This window comes from Pezoporus occidentalis, unplaced genomic scaffold (assembly GCF_034315485.1).
Source record: "Pezoporus occidentalis ecotype Australia unplaced genomic scaffold, CSIRO_AGI_Poc_V1 ctg274, whole genome shotgun sequence".
NCBI classification, from domain to species: Eukaryota; Metazoa; Chordata; class Aves; order Psittaciformes; family Psittacidae; genus Pezoporus; species Pezoporus occidentalis.
This window is the reverse complement of record NW_026914653.1, coordinates 481000-507299: the sequence shown is the minus strand read 5'-3', so window position 1 is coordinate 507299 and position 26300 is coordinate 481000. Positions and strand designations below refer to the sequence as shown.

General features: G+C 59.0%; 3 protein-coding genes across 3 annotated transcripts; all 3 read left to right on the top strand.

The window, feature by feature from the left end:
* The first annotated feature begins 1163 nt into the window (after positions 1-1163).
* CSRP1 (cysteine and glycine rich protein 1) lies at positions 1164-14031 on the top strand. Its single transcript, XM_062624918.1, has 6 exons — positions 1164-1320; positions 7692-7804; positions 11467-11635; positions 11993-12119; positions 13262-13355; positions 13636-14031. Exons 2-6 carry the CDS (start codon positions 7693-7695, stop codon positions 13710-13712), a joined length of 579 nt encoding a protein of 192 aa, XP_062480902.1. The 5' UTR covers positions 1164-1320; position 7692; the 3' UTR covers positions 13713-14031.
* LOC134166853 (uncharacterized) lies at positions 6343-7716 on the top strand. Its single transcript, XM_062624908.1, has 2 exons — positions 6343-7568; positions 7628-7716. Exons 1-2 carry the CDS (start codon positions 6515-6517, stop codon positions 7660-7662), a joined length of 1089 nt encoding a protein of 362 aa, XP_062480892.1. The 5' UTR covers positions 6343-6514; the 3' UTR covers positions 7663-7716.
* Positions 14032-18685: 4654 nt separating the features above from the next.
* On the top strand, positions 18686-20105 carry PHLDA3 (pleckstrin homology like domain family A member 3). Its single transcript, XM_062624921.1, has 2 exons — positions 18686-19048; positions 19412-20105. The coding sequence occupies exons 1-2, from the start codon at positions 18697-18699 to the stop codon at positions 19531-19533; spliced, it is 474 nt and encodes a 157-aa protein (XP_062480905.1). The 5' UTR covers positions 18686-18696; the 3' UTR covers positions 19534-20105.
* Positions 20106-26300: the final 6195 nt, after the last annotated feature.

The following is a 26300-nucleotide window of genomic DNA, read 5'->3' as shown; positions in this document are numbered from 1 at the left end:
CCCTTCAGGAGCCTTCTCTTGTCCAGGCTGCCCCAGCCCAGCTCTCTCAGCCTGGCTCCAGAGCAGAGCTGCTCCAGCCCTCGCAGCATCTCCATGGCCTCCTCTGGCCTCACTCCAACAGCTCCACGTCCCTCTGGTGTTGGGGGCCAGCACCACTTGTAATTTGAAAGGCTGCATTCAAAATACAGCTTCACAGCTGCAAGCAGCAAAGACAGCTCCTCATGCAGCAAGTGACAGTGGATGGCACTCACAGCAGCCTCTCTTCATGGCCCTGCAGCTGCATTTCCTCTAGGCTGTTCCCAGGATGTTTGGGCATGGAGGGGACCTGCATGTGTGGTGGGAGCACGGCAAGGGCTGTGGGACATCTGACAGGCATCTCTTCATTGAGGTCAGGCATCGGAACAGGCTGCCCAGGACTTGTCCCTGCAAGTGTTCACACACTGTGGAGACAAGGACCTCAGTGATGTGGTTTAACGGGGACTTGGCAGTGCTGGGGTACTCCTGGGTTGGGTGATCTTAAAGGTCTTTCCCAACCTAGCTGATTAGATGATTCTATGGCTCTGCGATGGCACATACACTTGGTAACCAGCCTGTGGGCTTTAGTGAGCTGCCACTGCTGCTCCGAAGGGTTCACTCCGTATAACGGATGGGAACCTAGCTGAGAGTTGATTCCCTCTCATGACTGAGAGACATTACAAAGTATGTTGTTTGCCACAGTGTATTGTATTCCCAGCTGGAAGTGTGGGCCTGGATGATGATCCAGCCGCAACTGGTGAAGTATTTCTTCTTAATCTCTATTCTCCGTGTGCAGTAATGATTTAGTGCATTGCTGCCTTCCTTCACTACTTTACTTTATACCTATATCTCTGATTGGTTTTATTGTACTTATTAATTATACAGAGATATTCACATTAGTGTGCCTGCTTTAGTGCGCTTGTTTAATAAACTCTGCATATTACACAGCCAGCGTGTGGCCACTTTGTGGTGTTCCTCATCCGCCAGCAGAGCTCCCGGCTGTGGGAGTGGGATGGGGGCAGATTCCCAGTGGTGTGGGGCTGGGGCCGTGCTTCCCCAGGTCCCCAGGGCCGGTGATGGGGACCCCGGGGCCGGGGGCTCCCCGTGATGGTCCCGGCCGCTTGGTTCCTCCTTCCGTGGGGCCCTCGGGGCGGCGGCCACGGTGACATCAGGCCTGGCTGGCGCCGAGCGCAAACCGCCGCCGCCCCGCGACCCGCCTTCTCCCGTCGCCAACAAAAGCCCCGGGAGGCCGCCGGCCCCAGCGCCGCTCCCGACACCGACCGGCCCGGCCCGGCCCAGCTGCAGGTAGGTGCGGGCCGGGGGCAGCCGCGGGGCCCCTCCGGTGCTCGGTCCCGTTGCGGAGCCAACGGTTCCCGGGCGGGCGGCTCCATCCCCGGAGCTGCCGCATCCCTCGGGATCACCCACCCGGTGGGATGCGGGGCGGGGAGCGCGGACCCCGCCGTGTGCGCGCACATGGGGCACATGCGGAAGCCAAAGCTCTTGCATCAGCCCCGGTGAACTTTGCTAAGGCGGCAGAGAGCGGGCACCCGCTGGTGCTTCCCGACCTTCTGCTCGCGTTACTCCGCGCTTGGCAATGGGACAGCTCGGGGCTGTGGTCCTCGCTCGGCGCTTGCATCCCGTTCCCCTGTGGGTTCGCTGTGAGCGCAGCTCACACCGCGGGGATCGGGCCTCTCCGCTGCCGTGCGCTGATGTTCCGGTGCGGAGGAGCTGGCGGGGTACACGGGAGAGCCGCTTGCAGGAGCCGCTTCCCAAACCTCGGAGCTGGCAGCGGGGCCAGCGCGTAGGAGCGGGTGTTGATGTGCACTTGGCAAACAGAGACAGGGATGGAGCGGGTGAGAAGGTGAAGCGCTAAAAGTGGTGTTTGGTGTGAGATGGGCTTTGGATGCTGCATCTCCTGGTGGGTCGTGGTGAGGCTGGGATGGGGGGGCAGTGTCTGTGGGCACTCCCGGTCCTGGGGAGGACCATGGTGCCCTCACTGCTCCCGTTGCTTGGTGTCTACCCAGCCTCAGGCTTGCTGCCGGCCTCTCCTGTCCCCTGGATCGGGGTCTCTCCGGCTGGGATGTCAGTGCCTGGACCTCTGGCGTGACTGGTTTCTCTTCTGGCCCCCCTGCTCCTGGGAGGCAGCACAAAATGACAAGGATGTGACCAATTAGGAAATAAGGGCTTTGCAAAAGCTCAAGTGAGCTTGGTCAGGTTATGGAATGGGATTCTGGCAGGAAGCTTTTCTTGGCATCCCTGACAATTCTTTTTGCCTTTTTTTTTTTTTTTTCCCTGGGTAAAATTAGTTTTTTCTTTGAGGAGTGCAGTTGGGATCAAGTTGCCTTTGCAGCCAAGGCTTGGAAGCAGTGTGGGCAGCAGCCACAGAGTGCTGGTCCACAGGCAATAGCCCGGCTCTGGGCAGCACTGGCCATACCAGCCCTTTCCCTGGCCCAGCAAACCTGGAAGCTGCCTCAGTGGTGGCAGCAGAGGCAGTGCCAGGCTGTGCTGCATGAGGACCTGTAGAGCAGATGAGCTGTGTGTGAGGGGACCATGGACCCTCCTGACTTCCTGCCTCCTCTATGGCAAAGCCCTCAGAGATGCCTGGCCTGATACAGCCCCATCCCCTGGGTCAGTTCTGTGATTTCTCCCTGGTGATGCCCAGGGCTTTGCTGTGTCCTGGTGCTCACCAGCCTCAGGACCCCGTCCTCCTCTTGCTCACCAGCTCACCACCACCACCGACCTTTGCTTACACTGCTGGCATTCCAGGCACTGCTCCCCCCGGCTGATGTGGGGGGGGGGGGACAGGGGTGAGGCTCCCACCTCCCTCTTGCAGTGTTATTTCAACCTGTGCCCAGGTGATGTGAAAGCTGCTTTGTGACAGGCGCCGTTTGTCTGGGGCAGAGTGCTCCATGGCCTGATGGCACTTACTGGTGCTGAGTCCCTGGTGCTCTGTCCTGGTGATTTCCCACATGGTGTTCCCTGTGATCCCCATGAGCTGGTCCCTTCCTGCTCTGCCCACATGTCCCATCTGTCTTGGTGCCTCCTGCTTCAGATTTCTGCTCGTTTCATGCCTATGCCAGCTGTTCTCTGCGCTGGGAGGCACTGTGCAGACCCCAGGGCCTGGGGCTCCTGGTGTGGTTTCTTCCCCTCTGACTTGTCCCTTTGCCAGGGTATGTAATAATCCTGCATGGACTGCTGTGAACATTCTAGGGGGTGAAGTTCATGCAGCACTGATGGTGTTTTCTGCCATCCACTTGTATTAACACTGATTGAAGCAAAGAAAGAACCTTTTACAGGGGCCAGCATGAGTCTTCTGTTCCTCAGTGACCTCCTTCAAGCACAAAGTGATTGCTCTGCTATTACTGTAGGATACAAGTAAAACATATCAGCACATAAGTGGGAGAACCTGCACTGCTGTTTGACACTGCTGGACACTTGATTTGGCTGGACAGGGTGCTTGGACATACAGTCTAGGTCATGCTTTGCCTAGGAAGGTTGTTGCAGATGATCCTTCAGCCTGGTATTCTATGATGCTCTGGTTCTCTGGGTGCTCCCATAGCAGCGCACAGTGGCGGGTGCTGCTTCAGCTCCAGCAGTTCAATCCCAGCCACTCTCTGGCAGGGGGCTGCCAGCTTTGCACACTGATCTAAGGAGAGGCTTACCATGTGTGTTCCTGCTTGGCTTCATCTGCTCATTGCTTCCCCTTACAGCCCAGGTTTAGAGGACATCCCAAACCACCAGGTCATACTGGTTCCATACTGGTCTATGCTAGTGGTTTAACGTAGCCTTGAAACATGGGTGAGTCCGTAGCTTACATTTGACCCAGTGAAATGCAAAGGGTCAGACATCAGATACTAAAACTCATCTTCAGAAGTGTCAGACCTGGGTGGTTCTGTGCGGGCCTCACTTGTGTCTGCACTGCCCAGTGACACAGCTCTTGGTTAAAGAGCTTGGGGTTTAAGGCCCCTTGACCTACCCAGAGCAGACAATGGGCCAGCTGCAGGGCTGAGCCATGCCTGGCGCAGAGGATCATACAATCCCAGTGTAGGAAGGGACCTTAAAGCTCATCCAGCTCCAACCTCTGCCATGGGCAGGGACCCCTTCCACTAGAGCACCTTGCTCCAAGCCCCTGTGTCCATCCTGGCCTTGAACACTGCCAGGGATGGTGCTGTCCATAGGGTTGTGTTCTCTGTGAGGCTGTGGTACATGGGATGGGGAGCTGCAGGAGGGAGGAAAATAATCCTGTGTTTTGGGCTTGTCTCTTGCCTTATGCTCAGCGAGGTCTCTGGCTGCAGGACTGTTGCCTCCTGTTCCTCATTGTGAGTGGGTCCAGAGTGGTATGGAGACGTGTGACTGCGGTCATTGTGTGTTGCAGTGGGGCAGAAAATGGTGTGAGCTCCATGGTGCAAAATACACTCAATTCCAGCAAAAAACCATGCTGGAAGGGTTGCAGACTCTGTGACATATCTTCCACTAGTCATTACCCATGGAATTGGGATGGTCATGACCAGTTGATCTCAGAAGCTGGCTTCTGAGATGGCCGGTGTGGGTCCTGGCCTCCATGAACAGGGTGCTCTGCTTTTTTCTTTCCTGCTGATACTGACTTGTAGCAGAAACTGCTTTTTGGTGTCTCCTGTGGCTCTCAGCATGTGCCTGTGTACATTGTGGTCTAAGAGGGAATTCCCAGCAGTTAAATCTTATCTCAGGCTTCCTCCATGCCCAGCTTTGTGCTATCACAAGCCTGGCTATCCCCAGGACAAACTGATTTTCATGGTCTCTCTGCACACCCTGGTGTGTGCCAGGAGGTCTTGCTGAGATGTGGCTTTGCCCACTGAAATCACTGTGACATGGCTTAAACTGCAACCTTCCATGGTGGATGGAGGAAAAGAAGCAGCAAAAGGGCTTGATCTCCTCTTGAGGCGAACATCAGATGAGCTTCGCCCAGAAGCATCTTTTCTCCTCCCATAGACTTGCAGGAGCTCAGGGAACGTGTCCCCACTGCTGATGTCTCACTTTGGGCAGATGAACCGCGTTGTTTGGGGCAAACAGAGCCTCTTCCTTCACTGCTGCTGTAAAGGGAAAGAAAAGGTGCCCTGGAGGCAAAGGGGAGCAGCAGGCTCCAGACTACAGGAAGCAGCTTGTCCCTGAGCACGATGCTGATCACCCGGCTGTGGGGCAGGGAGTGGTGGGGATGGGCAGGAGCAGAGGGGCAGGGGGCTGCCAGTGGCCTGCTATTGCTGACCAGGGGTCTGGCACACTGGGCACAGGGACAGAGGGGGCCAGTGGGCCCCTGCTGCTGCTGCGTGTTTCTGCCCTCCAAGGAAACTCCTGCACCAGGTCGGGTCCTCCTCCGGGCGCAGGAGGAAGAGAGAGGCTCTGGAGAGGAGCACTTTGTGTCCTTTTAAGGCAATCCAAAGGCTGGGACTGGGATGACCAGGCTGGAAGGGAGGGATCTGGCACCGCAGCGCCTTCAGAAGGGAGACTTCCCATGCGCTGGGATCGCACCCCGGCACGGCTGCTGCCCCTGGAGCCCGCAGAGCCCCTGCACTGCAGGCTGTGCCCCTGCTGCCTGGCGCTGTTAAACCAGGCTGAGAGCAACTTCCCCTTTCCGTTTCCTGGCAAAACACACGCAGGGAAGAGCTCGACCTTCCCATGTACTGGAAGGTACCGAGATCTCGCTGTGCGCTGTGAGCAGAGGGGTCTCAGCGCTTCCTCCTCCCTCTTCACCCTATTTGATGTTTATACAGCCCCTGGTCCTGTTGTGTTCAACATCCCTCTCCTGCCAGGCAGGTCTGGGGGACCTTGTCCTGCTGCTTTAGCTATCTGGGAGTTGGGGAGCACACGGGGAGGGTGATTTCTGCTGCCTGTCCCCACGTGGGAGAAGGATGGAGAATTCCAGAAGTGTTGATGGAGGAAGGCCTCTGGAGACCACAAGCTGCAGCTTGTGTTCATCACCTTTCTTATGTCATTGGGCACCACCACAAAGTGTTTTGGCAGAGTGCTTTGGTTGCTGTTATATCCTTCTTAGCCTCCTCCACCAACCACCTTGCTCGGAATCAACTCGTAGGACTTTGGTGCTTGAACGTCTTCAGGTTTATGTTGGCCTGGTCTTCAGAAGGAGCAAGGCTCCTGTGGGTTGGAGCTCTGCTACTTCTGTTCACTGCTCACAGTGTTTCGGGGTTATCTGCAAATTCACAGACCAAGGGGCCTCTTGACCATGTCTCATCAGATGCATTTCAGGAAAGAGGAGAGAGAAATAGAAGCATTTCTATCCTGCCAGAGGGCTGCATGGTGGCTTGGGCTGGTGCTTTGCCCTGGGAGTGAGCCTGTGGACTTCCTTGTACCTGCAGTCTTGGAGGAGATGTAGAAGCTTGTACAGGGAGATGGCCAGGCAAGGCAGAAGCTGATGATGCTATAGGGGACAAGAGCCTGGTGGTATCAGGGGCAGCTCCTGCCCTTTGGGTAGCACTCACTATACCCCTGCCTTGCGGTGGCAGAAATGGAAGGGATGTTTGGGGAGGAGAAGCTGGAGCTGTTTCCAGCCACGGTGACAACTTGTACCCTGTCCTGCACCAAGGATCACTCACCCTGGCACCGCTACACTGCTGGGTCCAGGGGCCATAGCAGGGCTGTGAGCTCATGCGGTCGGTGCCATGGGTACCTCTGTAAGCACAGTTTCCCATCATTGTCCTGCTTCCTTCCTTTTCCTGGCACAGAAAAGAGCTGGGAGGTCCCATGGCTTTGGGGACAGCCGGGTTTCTGCTGCTCCTGGCTGGCAGGAGCAGTGGTCCTCAGGAGGCAGCTCATGCTGCTGGGTGCTGGGGTCATTCTGCTAATGACAGCCCTGTGGGTGTGCAGGCAGCAAACACGGGTGGTGCCTGCAAGTGCAGATGTGGAACAGCTGCTGGAGCACTGCTGGGGGTGCCCGCTACAGCCCCCTCACTCTGCACCATCCCTGCCTCCTGCCCCATCCCTGCCTCCTGCCCTGTCCCTCCCTCCTGCCCCATCCCTGCCTCCTGCCCCATCGCTGCCTCCTGCCCCATCCCTGCCTCCTGCCCCATCCCTGCCTCCTGCCCCGTCCCTCCCTCCTGCCCCATCACTGCCTCCTGCCCCATCGCTGCCTCCTGCCCCATCGCTGCCTCCTGCCCCATCCCTGCCTCCTGCCCCATCGCTGCCTCCTGCCCCATCGCTGCCTCCTGCCCCGTCCCTGCCTCCTGCCCCATCGCTGCCTCCTGCCCCATCCCTGCCTCCTGCCCCATCCCTACCTCCTGCCCCGTCCCTGCCTCCTGCCCCGTCCCTGCCTCCTGCCCCATCCCTGCCTCCTGCCCCGTCCCTGCCTCCTGCCCCATCGCTGCCTCCTGCCCCGTCCCTGCCTCCTGCCCCATCCCTGCCTTCTGCCTCATCCCTGCCTCCTGCCCCGTCCCTGCCTCCTGCCCCATCGCTGCCTCCTGCCCCGTCCCTGCCTCCTGCCCCATCCCTGCCTCCTGCCCCGTCCCTGCCTCCTGCCCCATCGCTGCCTCCTGCCCCGTCCCTGCCTCCTGCCCCATCCCTGCCTTCTGCCTCATCCCTGCCTCCTGCCCCGTCCCTGCCTTCTGCCCCGTCCCTGCCTGACCTCCCGCCCCATCCCTGCCTGACCTCCCGCCCTGACGCCGTTCCTGCCCATGCTGTCTCTGCAGGATGCCGAACTGGGGAGGAGGGAAGAAGTGTGGTGTCTGCCAGAAGGCCGTGTACTTCGCCGAGGAAGTGCAATGCGAAGGCAACAGCTTCCACAAGTCCTGTTTCTTGTGCAGTGAGTACCAGCCCTTCCCTCTCCCTCCTGCCCTGCATCCAGGCAGCACCCATCAGCTTTGTGTGTATGGGCTGGGTGGATGCTCAGGAGCCTTTCCCTGAGCAAGGATTGGAGCAAGAGACAGAGACTCTGTGAAGAGCGGTGGCAGGAGGTGGCACATCCCATGCAGTGCTCTGGGGTGAGGCTACCTTGAATCTTCCAAGTGCCTTTGCTGCACTAAAAAGGTGGTTGGGCCTTGGAGACTGGCATGGGATCTGCCCTTGGGCCTGTGGAGATGATGGGAGGAAGATGAAGTCGTGTCCTGGCCCTTCTGCTGGTGGAAGCAGGAGATTGTGGGTTACCTCAGTGCAGAGACCCTTTCCTCTGCTTGCTCTGCAGGATCCTTCATGTACTCGTGGGCTCATGCTGCAGGTCCCCAGACCCTTCCCCTCCCTTTGGGGATATGAGGGGAGCAGTGGAGGGACAGGCGAGCAGTGGTACAGTGCTGAGAGCAGTTCCTTAAACCTGGATGTCCACATCCAGGGAGCTGCAGGACCTTTAAATACAAAGATGACCCATATCCTCAGCCTGTGTCTTACCAGCATTGTGTCCCCTGCCCTTGCAGGCTATCAGGATCATGTGCTAGCAGCATCATGCACATTGCCTGTGTGTGCTGATGGCCCATCATCATGATGGTGATGCTGATCTGCATGTGGAAGTGAGAGAAGTGCATCCTCAGAGCAGGGTTTAACATCTTCTGAGGTTTAACATTTCCTTGCCTGGTCCCTGTTCCCTGCTCCCATAACACCATCCCATTGCAGCAGGGAGCGCAGGCAGGATCTTTGCCATGTGGGCAGTGAGCAGAGCTCGGGCCTATAAACAGGCACTCAGCCAGAACTAATCTCAGTAGACCTATGCCAGCAGGGAAATACCAGTGTCCCCATGGGGCTGCGCTCCTGCATCCACCTGGCACGGACACCAGAGGCTTGGCCAGGCTCCCGGGATGCGGCATGCACAGATGGATGCAGATGTGAGGGGAGCTGCTGCTCCATCCCTGCTCCCTGCACAGCGTGGCCGGTAGCTCTCTGTGTGGGAGCTTCCAGGCTGGAAGCGTTGCTTTGGCTCGAGAGGACGAGGAAGGGATGCTGCAGAGCGGCTTTCCCCGGGCTGTGCCTGTGCTGCAGCCGCTCTCTGCAGCAGGAAGTCCTGGTTCTTCTACAGACCCAGATAAGGAGGCTGGCGAGCGTTGCCCTTGTTTTCCCCTACCACTGGCTTTTACCATCCGAGCCCATGTCAGTGGAGAATCAGTATGGGGACTGAGATCCCATTGCACTGCATCTGTCCTTCCCTGTGGCCCTCTGCACACATCTGGATTGCCAGGGGCAGCTTCTGCTGGGCCATATTGGCACCCAGAGCCATACAAGTGGACAAAAGGCATGGCTTCAAGAAGGAAATACATGGCCAAAATGGAGAAGAAGGTCATCCCATGGAAGCAAGTCACCAGGGAGTGGTCCAATGGGTCTCCTGTCCCTGTGCTTTGAGATGTTCATAATCCCCACCCGTGTATCCCAGAGGTTCTGCCCATCCTGCCTGCGTGCTCCCCACTTCAGGCTGTGGCTCTTCCCAGTTCCATGCCACAGGCTGCGGGTGACACCGAGCTCCAAACTCAGGTTCCCGGCTTGTTCCCCACTGCTGTGCTTGGGCCCCATCAGGGAGCTTGAAGCCCTTATCTTTAGGGGAAAAAAACAAACACTTTGACCTGCCCTGCCCCAAAAGCAATCAGAAAGGAGCCAAACATACCACAGTGCATTAGCACCGGAGATGGGCTGAGGGAGTGCCCTGGTGATTGACTCGGTGGCATCGCTCCAGCTGAGTCAACAGGACACGGCAGGAATGTTCTGTAATGAGACCGTTTGGCCTCTGGAAGTGGCAGCAGCTCTTGCCTAATTGTTTTGTGGAGCTCTTAGAAAAACAAAGGGTCCTTAACGGGGTGAGTGCTTTGTGCTGGAATTCCTGCGATGCAGGAGCTGGGGGGCTGATTTCTAGGAAGCAGGGAAAGGATTTTCCTGCTGCCTCTCAAAGGTCTGCTCTGTGCTAAGAGCAGATGAGGGACTGGGGAAGCTCGGGTTAGAGCTCTAAACCCACCCAGGGGAGAGAGAAAGATGCCATTGGGATCATTAGGAAAAGCTCTTTAAATGTGCCCAAATTCCCCTCCTGGAGGGTCTGTTTGAATGCTCCCCATGAACTCCAGGGTGATGCAGAGAGCCCCAGCACCAGCCCGGTACCTACAGGAGCAGTTAACCAGAGCTGGTCAATCTCAGCAAGGATGCTGCTCCTGCCCTGGTGGGTTTGGAGGTGGAATGGGAGCTCATAGCCAGGAGAGGACCCTGTCAGATCCCCCTTAGATGGCTGGAGACGTTTCCTTTCCCACCTCCTGCTCCAAGCAGCAGCATTCAGGGCTCTCCAAGGTCCATATTTAGTAACGGGGCTGCCTCAGCCCCACGCTCGGAGCTGTGGTTTGTGCTCTGTTTGCATTCCTATGATATTGGTAAAGGCCAAGGAACGTTGCTGCAGGCAGAGAGGCCAAGGGGCTGCCGAGAGCCTCGACATTTAAGGCCTGTGAGCGGGATGGGAGGGCTGGGTGGCTGCTGGAACAGGCACCGTGCGGGGCTGCTGCCAGCAATGTGGACTCTGCCCCAGGCGCCTGGATCCTGCCCCAGGCAGGCAGCGGGGATCCCTGCGAGCCGGTTTGGGTGCTGCTGGCTGGGTGGTGTGTGCCAGGAAGGGATGTAAGCCAAGGCGGGGGCTGAGATCGGAGCTCGGACAGGAGGCAGAGAAACCTAAAAGTCAGGAGAGTCAGGAGCCGTCCATCCAGCCTGGCTGCTGTCCCCTCCTATCCTGTCTTACATCCCATGCTGATCCCCAAGGTTTGAACACACAGCTCAGTTAGAGTTCCTCACCTGAGACCACCCCCTGCACCCACCCAAATCCCAGACTGCTTTGGCTTGGAGGGGACCTTAAAGCTCCTCCAGCTCCAACCCCTGCCACAGACAGGGACCCCTTCCATAGAGCAGCTTGCTCCAAGCCCCTGTATCCAACCTGGCCTTGAGCACTGCCAGAGATGGGGACACAGTAGCATGGACTCTTCTGTTGTGGTCTTGGGGTCTGGAAAACAGCCTCATGTGCCACAACCCTTGCAGCCCATCAGCTGCGGTGATGCTGCAGGTCTGCTTTGGTCTGCTTAAACACAGGGAATAATGCATTTGCCTCCATTCCTTTCCCCCAGTGACTATTGCTGTTTGCAGTGGATGGGCAGTGTGCAGGGCTGTGTCTGCCAGGGGCAGGGACACCCATCCCTGTGCTCCTGAGTCCTGCAGGCGTTTGTAGGGGAATTTCAACCTCCCCTGGTTTAAGTGCAGGATACCAGCAAGGGGAGGGTTAACAGAGCTTTGTCTTAGTGCCGACCTTGTAGCTTTGGTGGTTGCTTCCTTTTAAAGCCAGACAATGTGCTTGTTGTGATCCTTATCTCCAGCTGTTTTGCATACACTCCCTTTACCGGGGATCTGATCTAGGGTTTCCTTACTCCTTGAAAGCTGATCTCCCATTCCTTGTGAGGACTTGTTTCCTGCAGGTAAGCAGTGAGCTCTGGCTGAGCAGGCTAACGACCCTCCCCTCTTTTCCAGTGGTCTGTAAGAAGAACTTGGACAGCACCACTGTTGCTGTGCATGGAGAGGAGATCTACTGCAAGTCCTGCTATGGCAAGAAGTACGGTCCCAAGGGCTACGGATACGGGCAGGGAGCAGGGACCCTGAGCACTGACAAGGGCGAGTCTCTGGGCATCAGATATGAAGAGTGAGTTTAAACCTTGTTTTCAAACCCAGGGCTGTGGTGTGCCCCTTCTCCCCCACATCTCTCTGCTTGTGATGCTCGGGCTGTGCAGCCCGTGCTGAGCTTCAGCAGTGTCTCCTATGGAGCATGCTGTGAGCTGCTCTGCCCTTCTGCTCCTTGGGGAATCCCGCTGAACCCTGTCTGCAGGGTGGGATGGGGCTTGATGGGACACGTCCTCATTGCCTGAGCACATTCCCATCCCTTCCTAACACACAGCCATGTGCCTAAAGCCCTTCCAAACTGGGCTGGGATTTGTGATCCCATGGCTCTTCCCTCCTCCATCATGTGCAGCCCTGACCACGAACTCCCTCCCACCCACAGGGGCCAGCCCCACCGACCCACCAACCCCAACGCATCCAGAATGGCCCAGAAAGTCGGAGGTGCTGATGGGTGCCCTCGCTGTGGCCAAGCCGTGTATGCAGCCGAGAAGGTGATTGGAGGTGGAAAGGTAAGAAGGGGTTGGGATGGATGGGCCACTGCGAGTGGTGTGCACGAGGGTGACCTTCAGAGAAGGTCTTGGATGGTCCCATGGGCTGCTGCAGGCTCAGCTTGGGGTCTGGTGGCCTGGAACCAAAGCCTGGCACCAAAAGGAGATCTTGGCACCTCTGGAAACCAGGTTCTCCAGCTGCATCTCTCCAGGCTTGTGGGTTCAGAGCCCTGCTCAGCAGAGCTGACAGTGGACGTCCCTGCTGCTGGATGTGGCCACTGACCACATGTGCTGACCCTGCTGTGCTCTGCCCTCCTGGTCCTGTCCCCAGAGCAAGGGAAGGAGGCACCAAGCCAACAAGGAAGGGCCTCCCACAGCAGCATCGTGCCCGGGCTGGCAGCGCAGGGGTTTGTGATGAGCACACTGAGGGTCAGCCCAGGGACAGGAGCTGAATTTACCCTCAAAACCATGATCTGGGCTTCCTGGTAGGCTTCTGGCCCCCGTGTTTACAAGGAACCAAAGCTGGCAAAGCAATTACCCTGGAGCGAAGCCGGCGAGGATTCCAGAGCGCCTATTTCATGTGCTAATGTTTGCTGCATGACTCCAGCCCCCGAATTTCACATTTTCTTCCAAAAAAGGTTTCATGTTTTCCAAAGGGTTTGTTTAAATTCCTCCTGGAGCAGCTCTGGCTGCATCCCCAGGGGCCTGGCAGAGCCAGGCAGGGGGAGGATATTTGGGGGTATTTTTAAACATTGCCTGATTCCTGCATTCTCAGTGCCTGTTTGCTGCCTGCCTTGGAGCTGCACTGTGGGGGCAGGTCCGCAGCCCTGCTGCAGATGATGGGTCTCAGCTGGGTAACCTGCAGGGCTGCTCCTGCTGCTCCAGGAGGACAAATCCCCAATGGGGGGTGATTGATCCTTACAAATGATTCCTGGAGGAGGGTGAAATCTCCCAGCAGTGGCCACACCTGATGTTTCCTCTCTGTATCTTCCTCCCCTGGGGCTGGGAGGATCATTCTTCCCACACAAACCCTTTCACCCCGTTCTCAACCCTCTTTGCCAATGGCTTCGGGTCAGAACCAGGGAAGTGATGGTGTTGGGAAGCCAGAGCCTCGCTCCCTGTCCCCCAGGGGTGTCTGACCGGGCTCTGCTCCTGTCCCACAGTCCTGGCACAAGTCCTGCTTCCGCTGTGCCAAGTGTGGCAAAAGCCTGGAGTCCACCACCCTGGCAGATAAAGATGGGGAGATCTACTGCAAAGGTGAGTGCCACCTTCCCTGTGAGTGCCACCTTCCTGGGGCAGTGCCACCTTCCCCGCTGCCTTGTCCCAGGCTGCAAAGGGTGGAGGCAGGGCCTGCCCGTGCATGGAGCAGGATGGGGCTGAGGTTTGGTTGGGTTTCCTGCTGTGCCTGAGGCCTCTCTGTTTGCCCAACAAACCCAGCAAACCCTGTCCTGTTTAGGCAGTGCCTGCTTTGAGATGAGGGGACCTGCTCGTGTCCAGCGGCCGGTCTTACCCGTCTCTCCCTTCCCATCCTCTGCAGGTTGCTATGCCAAGAACTTTGGTCCCAAGGGCTTTGGCTTCGGGCAGGGTGCCGGGGCGCTGGTCCACTCGCAGTGAGGCACCAGGAGCTGGTACCCAGGGCTCCTCTGTACCAGCCTGCGCTGCTCGACCCGCACCGCACCGCAGCGAGCATCCTCACCACCACCAGTAACCACCCGCTGCTTCACAGCACGAGCCCCGTCCTCCCGCCCTGACCCGGCGCATCCTGACACCGTGGGGTTCCCAGCATCATTCCCAGCAGGTCCTGCTGGTGCGGGTGCCGGCGGGAGGGGGTCAGCTCACACCACCCGCAGCCAGGCCCGCAACGTCCCGCTCCGCGCTGCCCATCCCGCCGGGATGCGCGCTCAGCCGTGCCAGCAATAAACATCCAAACTGAGCCGTGCCTGGAGTTCATTCCCCATCGGGGCTCCGGAGGTGCACGGAGGGGGGACCAGAGCTGGGTCAGGAGGTGGAGGGAGGATGGGAAGCGTTGGGAGCCGTGGTTTGCAATGGAAAGCAGGGACTGCTCGGTGCGACCTGAGCCAGCCCAGCTGAGCTCTGTAGGGCAGCCAGGCCGGGCTGTCCCTGCTCCCTTGGTGGATATCCATGGGAAGAAGAGTGGTTGGTGCTGGGAGGCCAAGGACAGACACTGCTGGGTGTGTTGGTAGCACAACATGGACACCCCTCTCAGTGCTGGTGCTGCTCCAAACAGTGCTGAATAACTCAGCTCTTCCCTTTCTGTGATTCTCTGGTTTCACTGGTGGGATGCACCCACAGGATCAGCCCTTCTGCAGCGTGGAGTTAGGAACTCCACAGGGAATTTCACTTTGGTTGTTTTTCTTTCCAAGCTATAAGCGTTGTGGTTGAGGAAATGAGGTGGGCAGTGATCGGAGAAGCACAACAGAGGCAAAAATCCTTCTGTGAGGCAGGACTGGGACTTATTTATTGGCTTAAGCACTTTGTCTGTTCCTCACAGCCTGGGTTTTACACGAAGCTGTTAGGAGGAGTCACTCTTTAAACATCTCAAAACCCCTCCCAGATCCCTGGTTTCACAGCCAGAGACCCAAATTCTACTTGGTTCCATTGCTCTGAGGCGCGTGGTTGGGGCGGTCAGGCGATAGCAGATGGCACTTTGCCATGCAGAGCAGCTAGGTTGGATGGGGCTGGGAGCAAGCTGCTCTAGTGGAAGGTGTCCCTGCCCGTGGCAGGGGTTGGAGCTGGAGGAGCTTTAAGTTCCCTTCCAACACAAACCAGTCTGATTCTATGATTCTTTAGTCGCTTCTTCCCATAGCTGTAGAGGTTGTGTTGGAGAGAGGGGATGTACTGACATACACCAAGTGTGATGGACCCCACAGAGGCTGTTTGCTCCTTAGGGCCAGGGGAAAGTGCTGCATTTGGGTTTCACAGGGTCACAGAGAAAAGCAGGTCGGGCAGAAGGGCCTTGCAGAGGTCTCATATCCAGCCTCCTGCTTAAGCCAGAGGAGATGGTGGACAAGGCCCAGGGGCTGGGAGTCGGATCAAGGATGCTTTCGGGGCATCCCCTGCCCAAACTGCAGCAGGATGCTCTGACCATCTGCTACCCTCTGCTGGTTACAGCTCCCTGTGCATGGTCACAGCTTGGTGCTGGACACCAGCACCCAGGTGTTGCCCAGCTCCCTTTTGAGGCAGCAGAGACACATGGCACCCAGCAGCATCCATCCCTTGCTGCTGCCGGCATGGAGGGGCTGTGGGACCCAGACTGGCCTCTGAAGAGATGAACCAGAGGACTGGCTCGTGGCCGAGCACCCTGTGGCCTGGAGGCTGGTGGTGATGGAACCCATAGAACAGAATAAGAGAATCCCAGACTGGTTTGGGTTGAAAAGGACCCAAAAGCTCCTCCAGCTCCAACCCCTACCACGGGCAGGGACCCCTTCCACTAGAGCAGCTTGCTCCAAGCCCCTGTGTCCAACCTGGCCTTGAACACTGCCAGGGATGGGGCAGCCACAGCTTCTCTGGGCACCCTGTGCCAGCGCCTCAGCACCCTCACAGGGAAGAGCTTCTGCTTCGGATCCAACCTGAACTTCCCCTGTTTCAGTCTGAACCCATCACCCCTTGTCCTATCCCTACAGTCCCTAATGGAGAGTCCCTCTCCAGCATCCTTGTAGCCCCCTTCAGACACTGGAAGCTGCTCTGAGGTCTCCACGCAGCTTCTCCTCTCCAGGCTGAACAGCCCAAGTGTTCTCAGCCTGGCTCCATACAGGAGGTGCTCCAGCCCCTGAACATCCTCATGGCCTCCTCTGGACTTGCTCCAACAGCTCCATGTCCTTACACTGAGGATGCCAAAACTGCATCCAGTGCTGCAAGGGGGATCTCATGAGAGCAGAGCAGGATCACCGGAGGAGGCTAGAGAAGCAGTGAGCAGCAGATCTGGAACTGGATTTGGGTTTGGGGGGGATTTGGCAGCCCTTGGCTTTCCCGGAGGGGAAGGAGATTGGTCTGGTTGGGCAACCAAAGCGCCCAGGGACATCCCAGCTCGCTGGAGCAGACCTGGGAGCACCAATCCCGAAACTTCTCACCTCAGCATCCCTGAAGCCGAGCTTTACCTGGGCGTGGGAAAACAGCCTCGGATGCTCCTTTGGAGCGTGGGGGGAGCCCACACTTCTGCTCTGCTCCTCCCGGTCCTGCTGGGGTGCTCGTGGTGGCACCCGGGGCTGCGCTTGCAGGGATGCAGAGGGCTGCGGGGGAGCCGGGGCCTCCTGACGTCAGGAAACGGGGTGTCCTGGGACACCGGGATCTCCGCCAGCGCGGTGAGGTTGGCCCCGGGGAGCACGAACCAGTTCTGGCTGCGGCAGGCGCTGCCCTGCCCTCTTAATGAGGGATAATGAGGAGCAGCTCAAGGCGCTGCAGACGTTTCCCCCGGCCACGCCGGCTGCAGGGACCGAAGCGATGGAGGGGCTGGAGCAGGAGGGGCTGCACCCCCCGGGGGTGATGCGGGAGCCAGGGGCTGGGCTGGGCGCTGCCAGCCCCATGCAGTGATTTATTCCCCTTGGCTGGGCCAACGGGCTCCCAGCGCCACAGCAGGCAGTGACCATCACCCGCTTTGGCAGCCTCGGGTGTCCCCACCGTGACTCTCGGTGCCAGGCGCTGGCACAGGAACAGAGGAGCTGCGGTGGCCGGAACGGGAACGAGACGGGGCGGAAAGGAGCCGGTGTTTTGCTGCAGGGGAGGGCGGACACCGGCGGGACCGCGCTGGGCGCTGCATCCCCCTGCACCGCTCACACGAGGGATGCTGGACCCTGCTGGGGGCTTCAGATCCCTGCCCCAGGGAATGGGGGGAAGTGGGAGATGTGCTGCTGAGGGCTGGGGCAGCACCCTTGGGTGCAGGGCTAGGTGGGTGCCGAGGGCTGTGCCCATTGCAAGGCAGCCCTGCACAGACACCAGATGTCACCTGCTTGAATGTGAGCCCCCGCCCAGGGGTTCCCACAGCCCCTGGCTGTCTGGTGCTGCATACACAGACCCACAGCCCCCACTTCAACCAGCACTGTACCCGATAGCCCCTTCCTGGCTGGTACTGCACCAAGAGCCCCCCAGCTCCAACAGGACTGCACCCTATTGCCTTGTGCCAGCTGGCACTGCACCCCAACAGCCTGCACTGCACCCAACAGCCTGCACTGCACCCCCAACAGCCTGCATTGCACCCAACAGCCTGCACTGCACCCCAACAGCCTGCACTGCACCCAACAGCCTGCACTGCACCCCCAACAGCCTGCACTGCACCCCAACAGCCTGCACTGCACCCAACAGCCTGCACTGCACCCCCAACAGCCTGCACTGCGCCCAACAGCCTGCACTGCACCCAACTGACTGCACTGCACCCCCAACAGCTTGCACTGCACCCAACTGACTGCACTGCACCCCCAACAGCTTGCACTGCACCGCCAACAGCTTGCACTGCACCTAACAGCCTGCACTGCACCCCCAACAGCTGGCACTTCAGTCCAACAGCCTGCACTGCACCCAACAGCCTGCACTGCACCCCAACAGCCTGCACTGCACCCCTAACAGCCTGCACTGCACCCAACAGCCTGCACTGCACCCCCAACAGCTGGCACTTCAGTCCAACAGCCTGCACTGCACCCAACAGCCTGCACTGCACCCAACAGCCTGCACTGCACCCCAACAGCCTGCACTGCACCCAGCAGCCTGCACTGCACCCCAACAGCCTGCACTGCACCCAACAGCCTGCACTGCACCCAGCAGCCTGCACTGCACCCAACAGCCTGCACTGCACCCCCAACAGCCTGCACTGCACCCAACAGCCTACACTGCACCCAGCAGCCTGCACTGCACCCCAACAGCCTGCACTGCACCCCAACAGCCTGCACTGCACCCCCAACAGCTGGCACTTCAGTCCAACAGCCTGCACTGCACCCAACAGCCTGCACTGCACCCCTAACAGCCTGCACTGCACCCAGCAGCCTGCACTGCACCCAACAGCCTGCACTGCACCCAGCAGCCTGCACTGCACCCCAACAGCCTGCACTGCACCCAGCAGCCTGCACTGCACCCAGCAGCCTGCACTGCACCCCCAACAGCCTGCACTGCACCCAACAGCCTGCACTGCACTCCATTCCCGGGCTGCCCTGCCGTGCCCCATCCCTGCCCCAGCCCCGCTGCGGTGCAGCTCCATCCCCACCCGCTGCCGGTTCACAGGAGGCCCTCGGGGCAACCCCAAAAGCTCCTCCCGGTGCCGCGGGGCCGCCTGGGCCTGGCCGGGCTTCGCCCGGGCGTTGTGGGTGCCTGCGCCGCAGGAGGGGCCAGGCGAGGCGGCAGGAATGCGAGTGGGAAGCGGCCGGGCAAGTAGCGACAGCTCCCGGGGCGCGCGGTGCCGGGATCCCACACACGCTGCGCAGCGCTGGGAGCAGAGCCCCGGCAACAGGGCTGGGGCCAGCAATGGGGGTCCCCGCTGCGCACCCACTCTGAGTGCCGCTGGCGAGTGCCCCGTGGGGTCCTGGCACGCTTGGCTCTGAGGCGGAGCGGGTGATGCCCCCGTGCTGAGGGACGCGGGGGCTGAGGAGCCGCTATGACCCCCGAGAAGGTGCTGAGGGAGGGGGTGCTGGAGAAGCGCAGCGGGGGGCTGCTGCAGCTCTGGAAGAAGAAGCGCTGCTTGCTGACGGAGAAGGGGCTGCAGCTCTTCGAGCCCAAGGGCTCGCGGCGCAAGGAGCTGAGCTTCGCCCGCATGAAGGCGGTGGAGTGCGTGGAGTGGAAGGAGCGGCACATCTACTTCACCGTGGTGATGGACGACAGCCACGAGATCGACTTCCGCTGCGCGCAGGAGGACCCCGGCTGGAACGCCGCGATCACCATGGGGCTCGTCCGCTTCAAGAACCAGCAGGCGATCCAGGTCGTCCGCGCCCGGCACAGCTGCCGAGCAGGTACAGGACCCCTGCACCGCGGGGTCGAGGGGCAGGACCCACCCGAGGTCCCATCTCTGAGTGGTTCAGTGATTCCCCATGGGGATCACAGAGAGGGTCCCATGGGTGGGGATAGGCCTGCTGGGTGGTGGTCCTGTGTCCCCCCTCTCTGCCCTTTGCATCCCCCATTGGGTTTCACCTCCATGCATAGCTGGAGAGGGACTTTCTAACACCCTCCCTCTGTCTGGGGTGGTCCCAAGGGATATAGGGCCCTTTGCCATCTTGCACGTGGGATGACGGTTGGTTCCCCTCCCCAGCTTCCCTCGGGGCTGGATCCATGTCCCAGTACCGTCCAGCTGGGTGACAAGCTCCATCTCTCCGCAGTGGTGCAGTTTGACGCAGCCCCGGTGGGACAGCCCGTGGACATGCAGCATCCCAAGAGCAGGATGGAGATGGCCCTTGGCTCAGCGGGCAGCAGGGACAATGAGATCCATACGGGCGAGTGAGGCCACCGCTGTCTGTTTCAGGGGATGGGGATGGTGGCCCTGTGGACATCAGTGTGGGTGCTGAATCCCCTTGTCCTGGGGCAGGACAGCAGCATCGCGGGAGCTGGGCTGGTGCAGCTGCAGGCATCCAGACACATCCCCTTGGCACAATGGAGCAAAGGACACAGTCGGTGCCACCATCATTGGCTCCGGACATGGCAGGAGGTGACATCCCTGCCTGGGGGCCCTCCAGCCCTCAGCTGACATGGCCAGGACCTTGGTGAACTGATGGGGACCCCCGGGCCTCTCCTGCAGGACAGGGGAGGGATGAGGTTGAGCCCGAAGGCAGCAGGGTGACGGTGAGCTCTGCCCAAATGCCAGTGGCACTGGGACAGATGGATATAGCCAGGGACACAGATCCCCCGTAGCCCCCATGTTGAGAAGGGGCTGCAGAGCTGCTGTTGCAGCAGGGACCCCTGTGGGCACTGTACCCGATGGCACGGTGACATGGCCGTGCTGCTGGACACTGCCCTGCCCTGAGCTGTCCTCAGGCTGGTGGGGGACACTGGGGAAGGCAATGGAGACCTTGATTCCCTGTACTAAAAATGTCCCCAAACAGGACCTTCTGCTGCTTACCTGGTGTTGCTTTGATCTGTGGGACCCTGCAGGGCATGGGAGAGCACAAATCCTGCACAGAGCCTCGCTGGCATCCCCCTAAAGCTTCCAGCATCCCACAGCCGGGCTCCAAAGCTCCCCCCATCCCTCTCCGAGCCTCTCCGGTCCCCCATCCCACTGCGGCTGTGTCCCCGGGGATTCTCACGGCTGGTTTGCGGGCAGGCGACCCGGGAGCAGCCCGCCTGGCTCTGCAGGGATGGGGATGGCTCTGCCCCGACAGGCGCCGCAGACACGAGCGCCTGGAGCCACCGGCGCTGCGCAAGCCGGAGCCTGAGCCCCAGCGCCGCGGCCGGAGGCGCTGCGGATCCTCCTGCCGGGATGCGTGGGAATGGCAAGAGCGGAGCATCCCGGCCCCAGCCCGAGCGCCAGCCACCCCCGTCAGGCCCAGCAGGACCCATGGGGGAGCCTCAGGGTGGCTGTGGGGAGGGACGGTGGCGTGGCCAGAGCTCCGTGTGCAGGGCCAGGATCACACCGGCTCTTCCTGAGCACGTGGGAATGAGCACTTTGAGGGTTTTCCACCCAAGGAACGCGATCCCTGGGCCTCAGAGCTCCATTTGCTGAGGCACCGCCCTGCTTGTGACCGGCTGCAAATGAATCCGGATCTAAACCCTGCACATCCCTGTGCTGCGGCCCGAAACACGGTGGGCTCCAGGGATGGTGGGACCTGGGGCCCTGCCCATAGGAAACACCCCGGGCATGGAGCCCTGCACGGAGCAGCCCCCAGGCCTGGTCCCCACACACATTTCAGGAGGGAGTGGGTTTCTTGGTGGGTGGGGGGATGCTCACACAGCATTCCCAAGGCAAGGATCTCCGTCCTGGGGGTAAATCCCCAGAGCCAGAGCCAGGGGATTCGGTGATGCTCAAAGCCCTGCAAACACCCAGGGGTGGGGAGCACGCAGCACAAGGGGGGTTCTGAACTCTTCTGCATCTCGAGCCCCTTTTGGATGCTCCGATTCCTTGGTTTCGACCTTTCTACGCTCCCACTCACTGTGAATAGAGGTTTTGTGTTTTCCAAGTGCCAGCGAGGAACTGGGGAAGAAAACAGTCGAGATGGGTGTGTGTAATGGAGGAGGAAGGACAGAAAGAGCAAGGCAAATCCCATTTCAGATTGGGCATAGTGAAAGCCAAGATTTTCCATCCCCGTTTTAAGCTCCTCATCTCTCTGCAGACCAACAGAGGCCCTGCCTGTACCACGTGTTCCTGCAGGATTGGGAATGTCCTGTGTGCAGAGCCCCGGATCTGGTGGATGGATGGGTGGCTTCACAGCCTGACTCTGGGAGCAGGGCCAGGGGTGGGTGCTGAACAAGTGGGAGGCAGTTTGGGGTCGCCTCTCAAGGCTCAGTAGTTGATGCTGAGGAAAAGGTCACCCCGGAGCAGGGGCAGGGCTTGGTGCATCCCCCAGCACCCAGCACCAGGATGGGGCCCAGTGCTGATGGGTGGAATTGGGCAAATGGGGTGATTTTACCTAAGGGAAAACCTCCTGCAGGCAGGAAAGTAACGTGGGGAAATCAAGCATGGGGGAAGAAGGGCACTGGGAGCATTGCAGGAGGCCAAGCATGGTGAAGGTGTTTTTAGTTGATTGCATAGATACAAAGGAGCTCACAGGTCCCTTATGGAGAATCATAGAATAGTTAGGGTTGGAAAGGACCTTAAGATCACCTTAAGAGGAGAAGGGAGAGGATGCATGGGCGGCTTTTCAATGCCCCTGGAGATGGGGAAGCTGAGGCACGGCAGGGGGGTGTTCGGCAGCACCCCCCCAGCGCGCTGGCTCCAGGGTACCCCTGTGCTGGGTGCTGAACCCCAGAGCAGAGCGAGGTTCCCCAGCGCTGCCCAAGTGCAAAGGCAGGAGCCTGAAAATCCGGCTCTGCTGCTGCCAGCACAGCGGTGCCCCCGCTCCATCCATCACCTCCCACCACTGCCGGTGCTGGGGCTGCCCTGTGCCACCCACCCCAGAGCACCCATGGGTGCTGGGGTTGGCACCCTTTGTGCCGCACCATGGGGATGAATGTGGGTGCGGGGGTGCTTGCTCCAAGCCCCTGTGTCCAGCCTGGCCTTGAACACCGCCAGGGATGGGGCAGCCACAGCTTCTCTGGGCACCCTGTGCCAGCACCTCAGCACCCTCACAGGGAAGAGCTTCTGCCTTAGATCCAACCTGAACTTCCCCTGTTTCAGTCTGAACCCACCACCCCTTGTCTTATCTCTCCAGTCCCCGATGAAGGGTCTCTCTCCAGCATCCTTGTAGCCCCCTTCAGACACTGAAGCTGCTCTGAGGTCTCCATGCAGCTTCCTTCTCCAGGCTGAGCAGCCCCAATGCCCTGGTGATGGCTCAGCCCAGCCCTGCCGCAAAAAGGATGCTGAGGTGCATCGAATGTCTCAGAGAGAGATGGGAGGCCCTGGAAACACCCTGAAAATGCCTTAACAACCCCTGACAAAGTGTCTAAAAAGGCCTGAAATTTGGGGTTATTTGGAATAGTCTCTTTTTCTCCATGAAATGTGTTGCCTTAGCCTGGAAACCAGGCTGGGTTTTAGGATGCTTAAACTGCCATCACTGTTAACTGTGTCAGCCCATTGACAGATTGAATATCCTCCCCTCGTTTTGTCAGAGCCGACAAGATCAGTGTTGAGGTTTCACGTGTCACTTGGCAAAACCGTGGAGAGCTGGAATCCTTCAGTGGGTGCTCAGCTCCATTGGAATAACGTCTTTCCACTATCCCAAAGTAGATAATTCCTCCTGATATAGTAAAGACTTTACTTCCTGCCAGTAGCATGGGGCAGGGAGCACTTTATGCTTTGGTTCATAAAGAACTCCATTGCTTTGAGAGACCCCTCCTCAGCTTTGGCCCCTTCTGCAAACATTTTGAGTCTCCCCAAGGCGTTTAAGGAAAACCAGCTTTCTCCTCAATATTCCCAGAAGTGGAAGGTTTGTCTCCCATTGCCCTGCTTTGCACTGGGGCTGATGAGAGGAGGACCAGGGCAAGGACAGCATGGGTGGGATGGCTCCAGGGCCTCGAGGAGGGAAAGGAATCCCTCCAGCCTTGCTGCAGGCCTGCTTCCGCAGGGAAATAGGCTTCATATGGAGCAACCAACCTGATCCCGTTGTCAGATACCTTCCGAGTTTGGGGTCCCAACACCAGGGACCGTTGCAGCCCCAGTGCAGTTCAACCTGAAGCTGGAGGGCAGCCCCGGCAGCCCCTGCAGTGCTTGTGGGGCTGATGCCCAACAGTGAGGAAGCACCAGCATCTTCCAGGGACTCAGCACATCCAGAGGGAGAGGGGAACTGCTCAAGTCCATCCAAACACATGCAAGGCTGTCCACTTGTAAAAGGCTGACCACAGGGGACCTGTAGGACCACTGGGACCTATAGGGGCAAGTGGGTTGTCCTTGGGGACTTGGTCCTGGGTGGGTCTGTGCTCCCCATACATTTCTCTGTTGGTATCACCCCTTCCATGGCATCCCACGGGGAACCACTTGAGTTTGCTTTGAATGTGGCCTCAGCACTGCTCTGCCCCATGGTTTCCAGCCTGCCCCCTCCCTACTGATCAGCAGCTCCGGGGGGTGCCCATAGCCTCGGGTGGTACCTAATAAAACAGCCCTCATCTTGAGGCAGCTGATTGTGGTTTCTGAGCTGGGGATGGAGACCCAAGACGTCCTCATCATCCCATCAGCTGGAGAGGAGCGATGGGGAGATCCTGGGCTCCTGCTGCTGGCCCCTCATGGCAGCACCCGTGCTCTGAAACCGACGCTGAAGCCCTGAATCCAGGGGTCCTGCTGCCTGATCCCTCTCCTGCCCTTTCCTCCTCCTCGCTCCAGGTCCCAGCAGAGGAAGAAACCTGAGACTGGAGCAAATGGCATCTAAAGCAGCCCGGTCCCTGCTCAGGTCCCCGGGGCACGGCTGTGGGGAATGCAGCGCCTTTGTCAGCGGCTAAATTTGGCTCCTCTGTGCTCCGAAAACAATCCCAAGGCAGCTGGGAGGAAAGATGCTGGAGGCACGGCCCCGATGGGGGTTGTTGCCTTATAAAGGTCTAACGGGGCTGGTATAAAGCCTCCTCCTTGGGGCTGGGAGCAGATCCACTGCGCTGGGAGCCGGGGAAGGGGAACGTGTCCTTGGAAGGGGGCCCTGAGGAGAGTGGGCACAGAGGGGGGGGGTCTCCTGGGCTCGCTGGGATGTGACTGGTGCGGGTCTAACACGATGGGACTGTGTCCATCACCCCCCTCGCTCCAGACTGGGGGCTGCATCCTGCCCCAGGGGCACAGCTCCCACCGTGGTGCCCAGGCACAGGGAAGGCAGTGCCTGGTCCCCACCATGGCAGCGAGCCCGCACATGCAGCTGCGTGTCCGTGACCGTAATAGCCCCCGGATTAAAATGCCAGGCATTGTCCCTGCTGGGATGGGAATTGTTTGCTCCTAAACTTGCCCCTAAAAATATCCCTAGGAACAGGTGTGGGCTGCGAAGGGACACGGGCCGTGGGGCTTTGTGGGGTGCAGGGGGGCGAGACAGCAGCTTTGGTGCTGCTTTTTGGGGAATTCCATGGGGAAAACATCACGGCTTGTGAAGGGCTGGGAGATGCTTGAGCATCCCAAAGCATGGTGCTGTGCTGGGTGAGCCTGGATGCTCCTGACCCCCCCCAAAGTGGGGTCTGCCCCATCCTTGGTCCCAACCGAATGCACCCTATTGCCCTGCTCCAGAGGGTCCAGGGATGCCCCTTGGCCAGTGCTCCCATGGGGACATCACTGTGCTTGCAGCACCGCAGAGCACGCGTGCACCATAGTGCATGGGGTCAGCACCACCCCCCCAGGCTCCCCCCCCTCCCCTTTCATTTTCTGGAAGGAAAAAGGAAAAGAAATAAAAGCAGCATAAAACCAAGGGGATTTTCTCCCAGGAAAGCTCAGTGCGGGGTTCGGGGCTCACGGATTTGCCTCCCGGCACAAGGCAGGGCTCTTCCAGCCTCTCTGATGCTGGTTTGCGTGGGAGAGGAGCAAGGAGGTGTGCCATGAAGAGCACGTCTGTGTGGTGCATCGTGGTCATGTCTGTGCGCTCACACACAACACGCGTGCTCACACAACACGTGTGCTCACACAACACGTGTGCTCACACAACAGGTGTGCTCACACACAACACGCGCGCTCACACACAACACACATACTCACACACTACACGTGTGTTCACACAGTACACACATGCTCACACACAACACTTGTGCTCACACAACACACGCGTGCTCACACACTACACTTGTGCTCACACACAATGCGTGCTCACACACAACACGAGCGCGCACACACAACACACATGCTCACACGCAACACGTGTGCTCACACAACACACGCACGCTCACACACTACACTTGTGCTCACACACAATGCGTGCTCACACACAACACGAGCGCGCACACACAACCTGCATGCTCACACACTACACGCGCGCTCGCACACAACACACGTGCTCACACACAACGCGCGCGCTCACACAGTACATGCATGCTCACACACAACCCGTGTGCTCACACACAACACAAATGCTCACACACTACATGCATGCTCACACACTACATGCGCGCTCGCTCACACACTACACACGTGCTCACACACAACACGTGCGCTCACACACTACATGCGTGCTTGCTCACACGCTACATGCACGCTCACACACAACAGACATGCTCACACAACATGCATGCTCACACACAACACGTGTGCTCACACACTACATGCGTGCTTGCTCACACACTACGCATGCGCTCACACACAACACGAATGCTCACACACTACACTCGCGCTCACACACAGCACATGTGCTCGCACACAACATGTGCGCTCACACAGTACATGCATGCTCACACAGTACATGCATGCTCACACAACACGAATGCTCACACACAACATGCACGCTCACACAGTACACGCATGCTCACACAGTACACGCATGCTCACACAGTACATGCATGCTCACACACAACACGCACGCTCACACAGTACATGCATGCTCACACAGTACATGCATGCTCACACAGTACACGAATGCTCACACAGTACATGCATGCTCACACACAACACGCACGCTCACACAGTACATGCATGCTCACACAGTACATGCATGCTCACACAGTACACGC